At 46.6% G+C, this 16,718-nt stretch overlaps 1 protein-coding gene across 1 annotated transcript in view; it reads left to right on the top strand.

Moving 5' to 3' along the window:
* Positions 1-16,718, top strand: part of LOXHD1 (lipoxygenase homology PLAT domains 1) — a 150,939-nt gene that overhangs the window by 28,998 nt on the left and 105,223 nt on the right. The window contains exons 5-9 of the mRNA XM_066617852.1: positions 4,950-5,048; positions 5,963-6,111; positions 7,177-7,300; positions 14,373-14,623; positions 16,445-16,580. Of these exons, the coding sequence (XP_066473949.1) occupies positions 4,950-5,048; positions 5,963-6,111; positions 7,177-7,300; positions 14,373-14,623; positions 16,445-16,580 (759 nt within the window). The remainder of the gene's footprint in view (positions 1-4,949; positions 5,049-5,962; positions 6,112-7,176; positions 7,301-14,372; positions 14,624-16,444; positions 16,581-16,718) is intronic.

The raw sequence follows: 16,718 nt of genomic DNA, 5'->3' as shown, positions 1-16,718 counted from the left end.
CTTTCCACACGTGAGAGGGGAGATTGTCAGAGGAGGGGGCACACATTCCTTCATCGGGCGCTTGACCTCTCAAGTCTCTGCTGTGATGCCCTGGGGGTAAGCTAGGCATCTCAGCAGTGCCTGTTTTGGGTTTTTTTGTGGCCCTTTGGCTAGGCACCGCCAGCCACCCCCAACCTTTGCTGCCATCCACTGCCACCCCACAATGAGGGAGAGAGTGGATGAGCAAGTATGTGGTAGCTCAGCAGCTGCCGTTGTGGACTCTGTGTCATTCTCAGGGTGGATTAGACTCAAAGAGAAAAAGATGGGCAGTGAGCAGACCGGCACATCCTTGTTAACATTTCACTGATGCAGTGGCATAGCTAGAGGGGGTGCAAAGCACAAAGTTTTGCAGGGAGCCTCACCACAGCTTGCAAGCGGCCCCTCCCCTTCAGAGCCATTCTGGAGGGGGGAAACTAAACAGAGGCAAATGCCTCTGTTTTGCTCCCCTGTCCAGAATGGCTCTAAAAGGGAGGGGCCACTTGCACATCGCGATGAGGCTCCCTGCAAAACTCATCGCTTTGCATCCGCCTCTAGCTATGCCACAGCACTGATGAAATGTAGGGACATGCTTGCAAAGCTTCTTATTTCCATAACAGTGTTCACTGCCTGAACCTCCTTTGTAGTATTACAGATCACTTCGCTGTATGCTGTATTTATTTACCCTGCAACAGCCCTCCTCTCCACTGATTTAAAGGCCAAGAAGCTGTTTGTTCTTTTGGTTAAAGACACATTAGAAGAACCATAATAGTCCCGCTGTGGGTTATCAATAGCGCAAAACGTGCCTTAGCAGCTAGAGTGTGTGTGTGTGTGTGTGTGTGTGTGAAATGGCTCGCTGCTCACTGCATGTTGCTTTAGCGCTTATGAACATGCATTTCTTTGAATGTGCACTAGAGAGAATGCATCCAGCCTCCACTTGGAGATTTAAATTCTAGAGACTCTGGGCAGCAATCCTGAAGAATGACCACTCCACCTTCTTGCATTGATTCAATATTCAAAAGGCAAAAATACAGAATATCTCGGGTTAATAAGGCCAGAGGCTCTATAGACCCTGGCAGATACCTGAATGTATACCCAGGCCCGGATCTCTGAAAGCAAATTCTCAGCATTCTTACCAAAGCAAATTCCTAGGATTATTTGGGAGAAATGATATAAGTATGTATTTTAGATATAAATATGTAGTTGTAACTATCCCCTTAAATGTAGTTACAAAGGACCCAGTGTTATGTCTGCACAAGCCCACAGAGTTGGCGATGCTGTCATTTTGAGTGTTACAATAATCATGTCCCTCCCTCACTTCCTTCTGTTCTATTTACGGGAAACATTTTTTTCCAGTGTGCTGGAGGAATGAAATCCCACACAAGTACAACTGCTTGCCTGTGGACAAGGAGACTCTTGGAGAATCAGTTCTCTCTGTCTTTCTGAGTTTTGATTCTGTTTTATCTTCTTGCTGGTTGCCAAGGTGGTGTGCGTCTGAAACCAAGAGTCTATCCAGGCCTAATTAGCCTTTTCTTCCTGACAGATTTAGTCAATGATGCTACTAAATGGGTCTCCTGAGTGAAGAAAGATCAGAGGAATGCTCACACAGCAGCCCCCCCCCCTCCGGAAACAAGATTTGCTAAAGCTACTCTTCCACCATTATATATTACAGATATGCAGCACTGCCAGCTCGCACTTGGTATTATAATGTATAGACACTGGTTCACTGCAAACCATAGCCTGCAAATCCAGAGTCAGATATGGGATGCATGCTCTCTCTCCAGAGTAACTCCCTTCCATTCACAGCATTAACCATGGGTTAGTGTTATAGAGTGCAGTGAGGTTGATGCTAACCATTGTGGGTTGCAACTATGATTTGAAATGTGTTTCAAATATATACAGTGGTACCTCGCATAACGAATGCCCGGCACAGCGAAAAACTCGCAGAACGAAAGCGTTTTGCGAAGTTTGGTAACTCGTACAACGAATTTTTATGACCCGTGCTTCGCAAGATGAATTTTTTTTTTTTTTTGGTTTGACTTAAGGGGGGATCTTCATGCCAGTTTATGATCCCGTTCACCCTAGTAAGGGGCAGATCTTCATGTCAGTTTATGATCCCGTCCACCCTAGTAAGGGGAGGATCTTTATGTAAGTAAGTCCCATTGTGCTTGCTCCCAGGAAAGTTTGCACAGGATTACAACCTTCAAACTCCCCACTCAGCATCCCCCCATCGCTCATTCACCCTCTCACTGCCACATTTCCTTCACGTTTCACCCCATGATCACGGCAAAAGCAAGCAATTGAGTGCAGCTGCTCTGTCCTCCCCAGCTTAGAGCACAATCCTGTGCGTGTCTCCTCAGAAGTAAGTCCCATTGTGCTTACTCCCAGGAAAGTGTGCACAGGATTACAGCCTTCAAGCTCCCCACTCAGCATCCCTCCCCCCGTTTTTGAAATCCTCTGTACAATATGTATGCCTTTAAAGAGCACTTTGTAAACCAAATTTGACTTTGTTCTGACTTTTCTTGCCCATAGGAACGCATTAATTAAATTTCAATGCATTCCTATGGGAAAACATGCTTCGCAAAATGAAAAACTTGCATAACGAAAGGACTCGCGGAACGGATTAATTTCGTTATGCGAGGCACCACTGTACAGGCGTACCCTCTGTATCCATGGGGGTTCTGTTCCAGAATCCCTCGCAGTTACCTGAACTGTGGATACAGGGAATGCCTGCTCCTCACTCTCCGTAGCTGAGGGGAGCTTCATTCCCATTGCCTCCAGAGGGTCCATTGAACCCAGCAGAGCCTGCAGACATCTGTCCACGGCCTCTGCGAGGCTCAGACAGAGCAGCTAAAAACACGTGACTTCCTGTTTCATGGAGAAACCCAAAGTGACGTTTTAATGCCTTATAAGGAATTAATGCCTTATAAGCCCCTCCGAGGCTTCCCCGGGCTGCCTAATGCCTTACAAGGCATTGAAAACATCACTTAAGGTTTCCCTGTGAAACTGGAAGTCACGTGTTTTGAACTGCTGTGCTCTGTTTGAGCCCAGCAGAGGGGGCGTGTGCAGGGGGTGGCAAGGAGGCAAAATTCCTGGGGCCTGGACTTCCAGGGGGCCTGGACCATAACAAAACAAACTATAGTGCAGAGCACATTTATCACAAAATAAATTTGGGTACCTCAATCTCAGCCTATCCAGGGCTGCATTTCCACTTCAGCTTTAATCCACTTTCAGTGCACTTCTATTCCCCCAATGCATTCTGGAGACTAGTGTTCGTTAAAGGAGCTCTAACAGCTCTAACAGCTCTCAGATTCCTTAACAAACCACAGTCGTTGTCGTCTGTGGGGAATAGAATTGTACTGTATGGGAGGGTACAGTCTTACAGACAGCCTAGATGAAGGCCAGTATTTCAGTTGTTAGCCAACATGTCAAATATAAATGATGATGATGATGATATGCTTTAAGGAAGTCTCCCCCATCGAGCATCTTGCCCCAGGCCCAATGCCAGCTCTCAGCAGCGGTGTCAGCCTCATCAGACTAAAATGGCTAAAAATGTTGCAAGAAACAGATCTAAAATTACACTAGAAGGCCTAGGCAAATAAAAATGTCTTCATCAAGCTATCAAAGCTGATGTCAGGCAAGTCTCCCTGGGGAGGGATTCCACAGCTGGGAGGCCCCAACAGAAAAGGCCTTTTCCCCAAATGCCTCCTACTTCATTTCAGAAAAGGGAGGAAAACTTGGAGAAGGACCTTTCATGATGTTCAGGATTAGGCCCTTTTGGTTACAGGTCCCAGGTTATGGAACATCCAACTCAGCTCCCTCTCTGAGAGCATCCTTCTAAAATGCTTTCTATTTCATGACTACTAGGCATTTCAGTCGTTAAGCTTTTCTCCCCTGCTGAGTTTATTTTCATTCCCCAGCTGTTCTTTGCATCCTACTTTTGTAGTTTGTTTTTTATTTATTGGTGTATTTTTAATTATTTTGGTGTATTTTTATGTCTGATTATTAATTTCTATGATCAGTTCTTGCAAACTGCCTCCAGGGCCCTTTTAGGGACTGAATGATGGGGTATAAATACTTTGATAAATAAATGAATAAAACCTTGGAATTCAGGTGAGTTCATGTGATAGGAGATAGTTCGTCAAGTATCTAGAATTGAGAGTAGTGTCTTTATAAAGGAGTAGTCACCAAGGGTGTGGTACATTACATTGCAAAAACAATGAAAGTCCTTGAACAGATGGTGGCTGCAACATCATTCCTGGATAAGTTTGTAGTAGGAATAAGTATTTGATGGTGCCCCATACTTTATATCTAAAACAGGGGTGGGCAAACCCTGGCCCAGGGGCCATTGGCAGCCCTCAAGGACTTCCAATCCAGCCCACAGGGAGCCTGTGTTGGAGACTGTTGGGGCCCATGATGGCCCACGACTGCCAGTCGCAACCGCCAGCTACTAACTGCAGGCTGAGTTAGAGCAAGGCCTTTTATAGTGTTTTCTGCTTTTCCCTGGGCATTATTTCCCCCCTCCCCGACCCCCATTGCCTCTGAACAACTTATGTCTCCGTGTGCTTTTGGCTCCATGTCTGTATTTTTTCACTGTGCAAGAGGTATGCGGCAAACAGTTCATAGTTTTCATGTGGTTCTGCCTGCCTATATTATAGATCTCATGTGTATTATGAATAAGCTTAGTAAAATTCATGCATTCATATAAGTTCCGTATCTAATATATTCATTTATGTAAATTTATGTAAATTTATTCAAATTTGAAATGTGAATTCTTTTATTTCCCGGCTCTGGACACCATGTCAGAGAGATGATGAGGCCCTCCTGCCAAAAACATTTGCCCACCCCTGAAAAACATCAATCTTTATTTTGTATTGTTAATGGGATTATCTCTCTCTCTCTCTCTCTCTCTCTCTCTCTCTCTCTCTCTGCAGTAAACAAATATGTGGTCAGAGTGTTTACAGCTGATGTAAATGGAAGTGGAACAGATGCTGATGTTTTCATTAACATCTTTGGCCAAAATGGAGACACAGGTACTAATTTCTTGGTAAAACTGTGCCTTGTAGTGTCTGCAGCAGCCATCGCTGCACTATAAATTCTCTGCAAAACTGTGCTATGCTTCGGTTCTGGGAGAGGTACGTGTTGCTTCTGGGATTATTTTGGTGCAGTGGTTAGAGCAGCCATTTCCAACCACTGTGCCGTGGCACACTGGTGTGCCGTGAAAGGTCTGCAGGTGTGCCATGGGAGTTTGAGGGAGGGTCATTTATTAGTAGGGCCATTGGAGGATGTGAGCTCCCCACCAACAGCATGGTATCTGTGGTCAAAAAACTGATGGTGTGCCATGACAATTTAAGCACCTAGTGTCCTAGTCAGCATGCCATGAGATGAAAAAGGTTGAAAGTCACTGGGTTAGAGTGTTGGTCTCTAGCAGGCCTTGAAGAGCAGGGTTCAATTCATCACTTGACCAGGAAGCTCCCTGCGTGACCTTGACAGGTAGCTCTCTCCTAATTTGCCTAACAGGTTTGTTATGAGGACAAAGGGAGAAGGACAGAGTGGGGGAACTTTGAACTCCCTTGAGGAATGGTAGGATAAAATGGTAGGATAATAAATAACTTACAGTCTTAATTCTGGCCCCCTTCATAGAAGAGCGAGCTGTATAACTGCTGAACTCTCCATTGGTTTAGAGCTGATTCTTGAGCCAAACTGGTACAGTGAGCAAATGACTTGTTCAGATGCTGGCCACCGTGTGCTCATCAAGACGCACAGCACAGCTACCCTTATATACTTTTTCAAAAAAAGTGTCTTTTAAGAGCACCTTGCAGTCATGTGCTGAACATTCCTTTTCAGCTATTCAAGCAAATTATTAGGTCTGTCAACTGATTAAATAATTTTGCTTGATGAACCATTTATCTTTTCCTTTGATACTGGCTTTTCATTTTTTGCTTAGGGGAGAGGAAGCTGGACAATGACAATGACAACTTTGAGAAAGGACAGGAAGACAAGTTCACACTTGATGCTCCTAATCTGGGCAAGTTAAGGAAGATTTCCATAGGCCACAATAACAAGGGAGGCTCAGCTGGCTGGTTACTGGAGAAGGTTCGTGCAACTCAATAAGCTCAATGATCTGCTTATTTACCATTGATGTGTCCTTCCAGTCTATGCCTGTTCACTGTATATTCAAAGCAAATTTACTTGGCTGGGTGCTGAAACAGGCAGGGGGTTGGCATACTGATGGTAGAGGGATGGCAGGGCTGTCTGCCCAAAGGGTTACTTGCTCATCAATTCTAATAATCAGAACTCTTTGGAAGAACAGAGAAAGGTTGTGTTTGTTTGATATGTATCTGCACATGTGAAGGTGGTGCTTGGTGCATGCTAGGGGAGCATGAACCAGGCCATAGGTGTGCTTCCTTTTATAGGGCTGCTGTCAGGAGAACATCAAGTACCACAGCTCTTGGGGGGGGGGAAGCAACCTTTAGTTTGGTGAAGCACCCCCCTCTTGGCCTCTTAGGAGAATTCCATGGCTGGCACATTTTGTGCTGCCATTTGGTTCAGCCCTACAAACAGTGCCACAGTCCTGGGCATTTCCTGGCCTTAAGAGGAACAGGACCGTTTGGGGTCACAAAAGAGAGTGCCTCCGGCCCTTGGTTTCGCTCACCAACTTTATGGATAATTCCGTTTGAGCCAGTTGACGCACAGACCTCCTGAGAAGTTAAGGTGCACCCAGTCACAGCTTTTCCACCATGCAAAATAATAGGAAGCGGCCATCTCCACCAGGGATGGGTGATAGGAAACCCATCATGAAGCCTTTCTGGATGGTCCTGGGTGAGGTCATCCCACTGTGATAGTCCATGGCAAAAATACTAAAGTGAATCTGGTCAGATCACCAAAAGAACATGAGTGCCATCTCAAATGTTCTCTACCACTTGATTGGTTGCTACCTGTCTCCTCCATCCTTATAAAGTTCCATATTCTTACAAAGTAAATTAACAGTCTTTTGTAAGGAGGGGAGAGGCTTTCATAGTATTCACAGCATAGACTGTGATGTTTGTGTTGCTGTGCAGACCAAAGAATTTCTTTCTCTGTACTACTTTTTTTCTTCTTCTGCAAACCAAATCTCTCTCCTGCTCCTTGTTTCCAATGAGGCTCTGCTTTCACTCCTAGGTTATCATCGAAGACATCGGCAACAAGGCCATATATGAATTTCCAGTCTCCCGGTGGTTTGCGCTGGATGAGGACGATGGCAAAATTCAGCGAGATATTCTAGTAGGAGGAACAGAGGCTACAGGTGAGGACATTTGGGGGTGAAGGTGGTAGGAGGAGGACTAAACCAAACCTAGAAGGAAGGTTTTAATTTTAGAGACTGGGAGCTCCCTCTGTAACATTCAAAGTACAGAAAAATTAACGTCACTCTCAAAAAAGGGGTGAACACATGCCATGCGTTCCCCTTTCCCTTGGAGCAACAGATTTCCAATGGCATCTTGCTTTTAAAAAATAAATAAATAGATCAGGCTGCCTTTTTCTGTTTCTGCCAATTGTGAGCAGTTTGGTTAGTCTTCATCCCATCTCACTGGTGCACAGGGAAGTTCTGAGGTAGGAACTGAGTGGCAGAAGTAAATTTGAAGCAAGAAGACTTGGGTAGCCATCTAGGTCAGGAGTCCACCAAGGAGTTGAACTGCTCAGGTTGTCATACCAGCAACTATCAGGCAGTAAATAAGCCATTTTATAGTACACCCTGCTGCACCATCCCTTCCTCTTAGCAGGGCCTTGATCTGGAGCATATGTTTGTGTGTGCCTCCTCCTCCTGAGTGAGGCTGAGAGAAGGGAGGCCTTCAGTTGCTTAACAGGTGCTTCATCTTTGGTTCTGGGCTTCAGTGCAAGACTATTGCAGCTGCTTCTCCTGAATTCCTGATGGTGGTGGAAAGTCCAGAGCTGGGATGGGGCTCCACTCAGACAGCATCAGGTCTCTAATCTTGCAGCCTCTCTGGGAAGGACTCTGTCTGGGTTGGCAGCTTCAGGGTGCCCATCTGGTGATGTTGGGTCATCTCAGTTCCAGCCTCCGCTGTGGCTGGCAGTGGAGTCCTGGTCCTGTGAGAGGTCTATCTCTTTTGGTGTCTGAGCCCAGGGGATCTGTGACAGCAGTTCACATCTCTCCAGCTTTCAGAAAAGCAAAGGACAGCTACCCTTAGCATGGGATCATCCATGATAGGCTCAGTCATGATAGGCCCCACTAGCAGTGATGCAGCTGTGCCATAAAGGTGCGCACTGTATCCTATAATGGGGGAGGGAGGTTTTTACTTACATCTGCCTAAGACTTGGGGTCACCTATGGGTTTCCTCAGACATACAGCACCTATTTTGAGGAGGGAACACCTTTTCTGAGGAAGGAAAAGGGGTGGGGAGGTATTTGAAAGAGAGGATAAGATCTGGTGTCTGCCACTGCTGCCAGGACCACCCCCTTCTGCTTCTTCCCCCCAGAGTTCCTCCCCCAGAGTGCATGGTTCCCCCCCCCCCCCAAGTTCTGCCTCCTGTGCTGGCTGATGGGTTTAGAAATTTAGAAATGGGTTATGTCAGAATGCCAGATGCAGGGGAGGGCACCAGGATGAGGTCTCTTGTTATCTGGTGTGCTTCCTGGGGCATTTGGTGGGCCGCTGTGAAATACAGGAAGCTGGACTAGATGGGCCTATGGCCTGATCCAGTGGGGCTGTTCTTATGTTCTTAACTACAATTCCCAGGAAGCCTTGCAGGTCTGTTGTTATCTGGTGTGCTCCCTGGGGCATTTGGTGGGCTGCTGTGAGATACAGGAAGCTGGACTAGATGGGCCTATGGCCTGATCCAGTGGGGCTGTTCTTATGAACTGCTCCAGAGCAGGTCACTGGCTGTGGCAGCGTCTCCAAAGTGACTTCTGTGAGCACTGCCATAGGGCCTGTTACAACCGTGGAACTCTGGTCTGCTGTTGCAACTAGCCCAATAAGACTGCGCTGAAAATTACTCAATATAACTCTTGTGAATGTCACCCCAGTTTGCACTAATGATCTATAAGTGTTTCTGTGTGCTGTATCTGTATTGGGAGAATCTATTCTATTTCAGCCTTGAGGTTATTGAGAAATGAACATTGCTTGCCAGGTTAGAATTGGAGAGGCGTTCTCGTGGCTTTTTCCTCTACATATTGCTGTATAAGCTATGAAAAAGAAGGTGATCTAAAGGTGCTGTGGGCCTCTGGAGCATTTCGTTCCAAAGGAAACGGGTGCTCTGAAGGTTGCCCAGAACTTCCTGCCACCTGGGGAAGGGGGAAAGCACAAAACACTATTTCAGATCTTGAAGCATCTGGGCAAGCCACATGCATGCTGAGGAGGGCTATTGGGAAGACTTGCTTAATCCAGGCTTCTGTCAGTTGAATGGCAGCCTCCATCGGGTGAGTCGCCCTTTCTAAATGGCTTAATTATTTATTTGAGCAACTGATGAGCTGCCAGCAAGCTCTATCCTGCTCAATTTTATGCTTCAGACTCTTGACTGGGAAAAAGCAGAGTCTTCCTTTTCCAACTCACGGGGTTCTACCACAGTGCAAACCCCAACAGTGACCTCCCCTTTTAATTGATGGGCTTAATTAAAGCCCCAGCAAATAAATGTCTTATCACCCTGGGAGGAAATAAAACACTTAGCTTACTTAGCAGGTTGCCACAATGGAAGCCAGAGACTTTCCAAGGTGTTTTAAGGCATCTTGCTGATACAGAAGAATGTGTAGAGTACATATATACTTCATTTGTCAAGAATTCAGCCACAGTGATGATGTTCTGCAAGGAATGGGGCCTAATGGGACTAGAAGCAACAGGCATGAGGTGTTTTTAGGCTTGCAGAGGCTCTAGAGGTGGGAGGAACTAGTGAACCCAAAGCTGCATCAGGCAAAACTCAGGGTCACACTGGCCCTGCTTCCTTTTGAAAGCATCCTATAAAAATTCTGAGAGAAACTATTCAAAACTTTTTAAGCTGAAAAAGCTCCAGGTATTTAATTATATGCACAGTATAGTTTGGCTTGTGTGGTCCTTTGTAGAAAAGAGTCTGTTGTTTTCTCCTCAGAGCAGAACTCAGATGACCCACATAGACTCATGCTGGATTAATCTAGATCAGGGGTGTCCAAACCCTGGCCCGGGGGCCACTTGCGGCTCTCGGGCACTCCCAGTCCGGCCCTCAGGGAGCCCCCAGTCTCTAATGAGCCTCTGGCCTTCTGGAGACTTGCTGGAGCCCGTGCTGGCCCGATGCAACTGCTCTCAGTGTGAGGATGACTGTTCAACCTCTCACGTGAGCTGTGGGATGAGGGCTACCTTCACTACTTGCTGTTTCACGTCTGTGATGCAGCAGTGGCAGCGAGGAAAGGCCAGCCTTGCTTTGTGCAAGGCCTTTTAGAGGCCTTGAGCTACTGCAAGACCTTCATTCATTCATACAAGTTCCATCTCTAATATATTCATTTATGTAAATTTATTCAAATTTTAAAAGTAAATTAATTCTTTTCCTTTCCTGGCCCCCGACACAGTGTCGGAGAGATGATGTGGCCCTCCTGCCAAAATGTTTGGACACCCCTGATCTAGATAGTAGTCCATGCAGAAAGTCATGCTGGGTCTATGCACCTGTTAGTCTTCAGTTATGAAGCTCAGAAGTTATGAAGCTCAAAGCTGTACCAACTGCCCCAGTGCCTGGGGAAGTCATGTCGCGATGTCACATGACATTGTGGTGTCACTTTTGGGTTCTCCCTGGAGGAGGGGGTGCTTGTTGCGGCCGCTTTGCATGCCCTGTTCCTTCTCTGTGGAGGCTGGGACTCCTCCAGAGGAGAACAGTGGGGTGTGTGAAGCTGCAGTGAGCACCCCCTTCTCCAGGGAGAACCCAGAAGTGACTGCCTTGTGTTGCATGTGGCGCAAGGCAGTCACTTCTGGGTTCTCCCGGGCGGAGGGAGCGCTCAGTAAAATCCAATAGTCTGATACCTCAGGATCTAAGTGGTGCTCAATTATTGGATATGTGGGGTTATTAGGAAGAGCACCAGCATCAGTGTTCCCTGAATCTAGTACCCCCATTGCTATAGTGACAGGGTCTGTCTTGATGGTGCCATCGCCAAGCCTGTCTTGATCATGCCATCGCCAAGCCAGGAAAGACTGTACCTGTGCAGGGGCCAGTGAGGTTGGGTGTCCATTCCTGAGCCAGGGACACTCCAATGATGCCTGATTATCAAGAGTCCCAAACAGTTGGTCACCAGACAATTGGATTTTCACTGTGTAGAGGTGACGGGATTCTAAACATACATCCTAAAGTGAAGCTAAGGTGAATACAAGTGTGCACCTGTTAATGATGGGGATGCGTTCTCTTATCCTCGTTGTTGTGCGATTAGGTCATTAAGTGAACATTAAGTCCAATCTGTTGTCTTTGTTGTGTAAACAGACACTCCCTGCCAAACACTAGCCGGCTGCTCAGGCTACTGGAGACTGATTGCCTCTTCTTTGCATTAAGGACCTCTCTGTTGTGTAAACAGAATCTCTGCTGCAGGCTATAGGAGATGTAATTGCCTCATTAACAACCGCTCCCTTAAGGATGGACCGCATATTTGACAGTGGTTTTACCACCATCATATATGCGATCCGTCATTAAGGGAACGGTTGTTAAGTGGTGCACGCCTGTATATGAAACTGCTTTGTCAAACCACTGATCCAGCAAGCCCAGCCCTGTCTGTTCTGACTGCCAGCTAACCTTCAATTTCCACGTGAGGGGTGCCCCAAAAAGGGGGGGTCTCTGGGCATCACCCGGCGGGGTGCCGAGGGTCGGCTGGATGGTCTCTTGGGTCCCCTGGGTGGGGTGTCCACCTCCCTGGGGTTCCTTGCAGGGGAAACCTCAGACCAAGCTGAGGCCCCTGGGTCTTCAGGCAGGGGCTGCAGCCTCCTGCCTTCCCTCTCCAGAACTGCCTGTCATCACAGGTCTCCCTGCTTTTATCCTCCCCAGCCACACCCTCGGTTCCTCCCCTTCCTCCCTCTCTAGGCTTAAAGGGGCCCTGACTCTGGCCTGCTTCCCTCCTCTTTGGTGGTTAATGGTGACCCAGCCCTGCTTACTGTTCAGATCAGGTGAGCCCCGGGGGGACGGTCTCTCCCACCCAGCTGCCCTATGTCTTACCTGGTCAGCTGGAGAGGTGGTGGCGGCTCTATGGCCAGGCAGTTCTGCCCCTGGCCTGCAGCCAGGTAAGGCAGGGGTCGGACAAGGGCTCCACCCCTGACACACGCCCCCCCTTGGGCCAAATGCCAGAGGGGTGGGGTCATCATCCTCAAGAAGGTGGGAGAGGCAGTCGGTGTTCCAGTGGAGTGAGCCCAAGCCCTCCTGTCTGACACCTTTTTATAGTAGATATGTAAAGGAGTGAACCCGGGACTTTTTGCATCCCCCTACCATGGCTCTACCATTTCTCCTTCCCTATATGTTCCACTCTTCTCTTCCTGCACTGAGTAGTGCTCAGTGAGATGTTTTAGCTTCTGGTATGCAGCTAGTCTGAAGTGAGATTTAAGATACCCAGACAGAGAGTGCGATGCTAACATTTAATGCCTGGTTTTGGAAATATTGGCTTGAGAGTTCATCTGCTGTTGTTCCCCTGGGATGAAATGTGGATGATCAATTTGCCTTCCTTTCAGAAGCACTGCAGCTGAGCATTGGGGTCGCTCTGTGCTCAGTTCCTGTTTATTCAACCTGTTTACCGTTGCCGCTCAGCTGCCGGAATCATTAAGCTTCGACTCAGGTTCTCCGTTCAGAGAATGTGCAGTGGACGCAATCACTGCTAGAAGACTCCTGCCAGGGCCTTTCAAAGTTATATACAATTTAGCAAGGTGAAATCTCGACCAAATGAAAACTGTAATATTTACAGTGCTCTGCAGGCAGCCTTAAAAGAACTGAAATCCCTGCAAGGACAAGCTGGCCTGTGCCTTTTACTTATCCCTTGGTTACTAGAGGAAGGAGGAACTGCTCTGCTTAGTTCTGGGTTGTTAGAAGTTTGCCTTATAGGTCTAAGTGGTATTGGGGGGGTGTTTCAATGTATTGAAACCCCCCCAATACCACTGTAGTGTACCACTACATTGAAACACTAAGTGGTATGGGGGGGGGGTGAAACAATACTACCTGTCTGAAACAGCTGAGAGGCTGCTACCAGTCAATGTAGACCAGTGGTTCCCCTAGTCCTCCTTAGGAGGAGGGAACCACATAAGTGCTTGTGGGGACAGGCTCCCCAAGCCTGAAAAATAAAGAAAATCATGATAGGGAGTCACTTCCTTCCAGTCATGAAACTGGAAGTTACTTCCAACTGCAATTTTATTTTCCAGGCTTGGGGAGCTCTGGGGAGGTGTCCTTGGGCTCCCTGTTGCTGGCTTCAGGTAAGCCAGAAACCCCTCCTTTCCCCAGCAGCAACACGATCCTGGGGGTCACTTTGCTGCAATCTCCCTGCCCCTACCACTTAAGGGGGCACACCTAAGTCCTTCCCTGGTTGGTGAATCGTGACCCAACAGTTTGGGAATCCCTGGTGTAGACAATACTAACTGGGCAGCCCAATCCTAACTTCTTGTGTGGGGATACAGTAGTGCCAACATGGCTACTGCTGTATCCCATGGGGGAGTTTTGGCCTCTGGAGACCTCTTTGGGGTAAGGAAACATTTGTTCTCTTGCCCTGGGTTAAGCCCCAGCAGCTACTATGATAAGTGACCTGGGTCACCACCCTTATGAGGAAAGGCTACAACTTTTTGGACTCATCAATCTTGAAAGAACATGCCTGAGGGGGAATATGATGTAAAAGTATGCATGGGATGGATAATGTGGATAGAGAGAAGTTCTTTTCCCTCTAGCACAACACCAGAACCAGGGGACATCCACTCAAATTGACTGGCAAGAGAGTTAGAAAAAAGGAAATATTTTTTTTACCCACCACGTAATTAATCTGTGGAACTCTTTGTCACAGGATGCGGTGATGGCACTTGGCGTAGATGCCTTTCAAAGGAGATTGGACAGATTTATGGAGGAAAGGTCTGCCACAGGCTGTAAACCATGATGAATATATGTAACTTCCCGGACTTAGAAGTAGCCTATCTCTGAATGCCAGATGTAAGGGAATGGCACCAGGATGCAGGTCTCTCATTTTCTTGTGTGCTCCCAGAGACATCTGGTGGGCCATGGTGAGATATAGGAAGCTGGACTAGATGGGCTCCTGGCCTGATTCTACAGGGCTCTTCTTACGTTCTTATTTAGACTGGATCTGTGGCAGGCAGAAATCCGATATGCTCCAACAATAACATAATATTAATCATTGTAATAGGTTGTTGTACTTCTATGTCTAACGAGTCTCCCATCACTCAGGGATGGTCTACAACGTTGCTGTCACGACTGGAGATGTCCGAGGGGCTGGCACCAACTCCAAGATCCACATTGTCATGCATGGCTCCAAAGGGCTGAAGAACAGTGGGAAGATTTTCCTGGAGGGAGGCGAGTTTGAACGTGCCAGGACAGACCTCTTTAACATTGAGATTGCTGCGCTTCTCAGTCCCTTGAGCCGTGTTTCAATTGGACACGATAACGTTGGTCTCAGCTGTGGCTGGCATTGTGAGAAGGTGAGAACCGGTCACTTAACGCCTTTGGACAGCTGTCTAATCCTTTTCCCATTTCCAGTCTGATCGGCGTGACCTGGAACACGCGAAAAATGCTGGTCCTCTTTCAATTATGAGGCTGCCAGGTTAGCCAGTCGATGTAATGTAATAATTTTTCCCGTGAATCTGATTTTGCCTAATATATGCAGTGGCACCCCAGCCTTATGCAAAAAATCAATCTTGTCCTCATTAGACTGATGTCTCCTCATGTTCACAGAGGGGAGGTGGGCATTCAACTTCATTAATATGTGCACAGCGGATGTTAAGGTCTTTGGATTGGGTTTGCGGTGATTTTTGTGGCAAAACCCATGTCTCATGGTCATATTTTCCTTAAGTTGGATTTGTTCATTATTTATTTTACTTTGCTGATTTATATATTTATTTATTTAAAAGGCTCAAAGCAGTATACAACACAACAAAACCAAGTAAAGGCTCCAAGCAGCATACAACACAATAAAACAATTTAAAATAAATGAACAATATATGAAAATACTGTACATATAGTAAGATAAAGCCACTAACAATGATATATAGGAGAGGAGAAAACCATCTATTAACACCAAACAAAATCTTAAAAGCAGCACACAAATTGGCAAAAAGCTATATGTGATTAACAGAAAGGATCATTGGGGTCATCAGCCCCCCTGAAAAGTCAAGTGAAATAAATATGTTTTTTAATCCCTCTATATACTGTATAGTATATAGGGGGCTATATACTACTCCTACATGAAAATTATCAGACCAGTTAAAAGATATATGCAAATACACCCTATATTCTTCCCAAATTGGGGCTCAGAACAACATATAGACAGTTTCCAGGCAGTCTCCTCTCCATGCACTGAGTAGACCCAGATATCCTTACCTTAGGTAAGGTGATTTCGTTAGTGTGCCCTCAGATCAGGTCCTGGAAGCCATGCCATAAAAGGAAAAAGATGAAATACAGTTACTACCTAAAAAACCACCAGTATTCAAATTGGGCTAAAGGCGGTAAGTATTAGAACTTATCAGATGTTGTTATTTCAAAAAATCAGAACAGTTTGCCTAGCAAAATAACTGAAAAAATCATCCCCTGTCCCAAATGGGCTCACAACCACCACCACCACCACTCTCTGCGAAAAGACAAAAGCCACAAGGGAGAAGCCAGCAGACAGCCATGGGAAAAGATGTCATGCAGATGTTCAAAGCCTGGAGAATAAAAAGATGGAAAAGTGAAGTGGGGCTTTGAGGATCAGAGATAACAGACCCCTGAATATCGGTTGTTGGGGAAACTAAGCATGGGAGAGAACTGCTGCTTTCATGGTGAATTCCCAGAAGCACCTGGCTGGTCACTGTGGGGAAAAGGGTGGTGAAACAGTCAGATCTTTGGCCTTATCCTGGAGGGCTCTTTGTACGTTCTTTTTAATGAAGTTCTTGCTACATGCTAAAGATGCACACACACATAACACAGGTGCTCTGTTTTTCCTGCAGAGCCATGCCTGATACATGTATCAAAAAGACTCATTACTCAAGTCAAATAGAGTCCCGAAAACACTCTGGACGAGTCCCCATGATTGCCCATTAAGACCTGTGCCTGAGTCTAGTCAAAGGGGGCAGGAACTCAGGACTCGACTCAAGTCTCGTCATGGTGGATTTACATATCCTGACAGCAGCTGCAATGAAATTTCAATGAACATCCCCTTCCCCTGGTTGAGTGTCTAGTTCTCCTCCATACTTGTATACAGCAGTGTTAAATTGCGGTTAAGAAAACAAATGCAGTAGTTGAATTGATTTTTACCTCTCCTCCAGGTGGTGGTGTATTGTCCGTTTACTGGTATTGAACAAACATTCCCTTGTGGGAAGTGGCTGGATGAAGATGAAGGGGATGGACTGGTTGAACGGGAGCTCTATGAAATGCTCTCACTGCGTCAGAAGAGGCTGAAAAGTAGGTTTAAAAGACAGTACCGTTGACGTGGCAACAGTAGGAAGAACCCTGCTGGATCTAAATGGATTTAAAAGATCCATTTTAGTCCAGCATCCTGTTGTCTATAATGTTCAGTCAGATGCCCCTGGGAAATCTTTA

The sequence above is a fragment of the Tiliqua scincoides genome, chromosome 2 (genome assembly GCF_035046505.1).
Source record: "Tiliqua scincoides isolate rTilSci1 chromosome 2, rTilSci1.hap2, whole genome shotgun sequence".
NCBI classification, from domain to species: Eukaryota; Metazoa; Chordata; class Lepidosauria; order Squamata; family Scincidae; genus Tiliqua; species Tiliqua scincoides.
The sequence above is the reverse complement of the archived record's forward strand: the minus strand, read 5'-3'. Positions and strand labels throughout refer to the sequence as shown.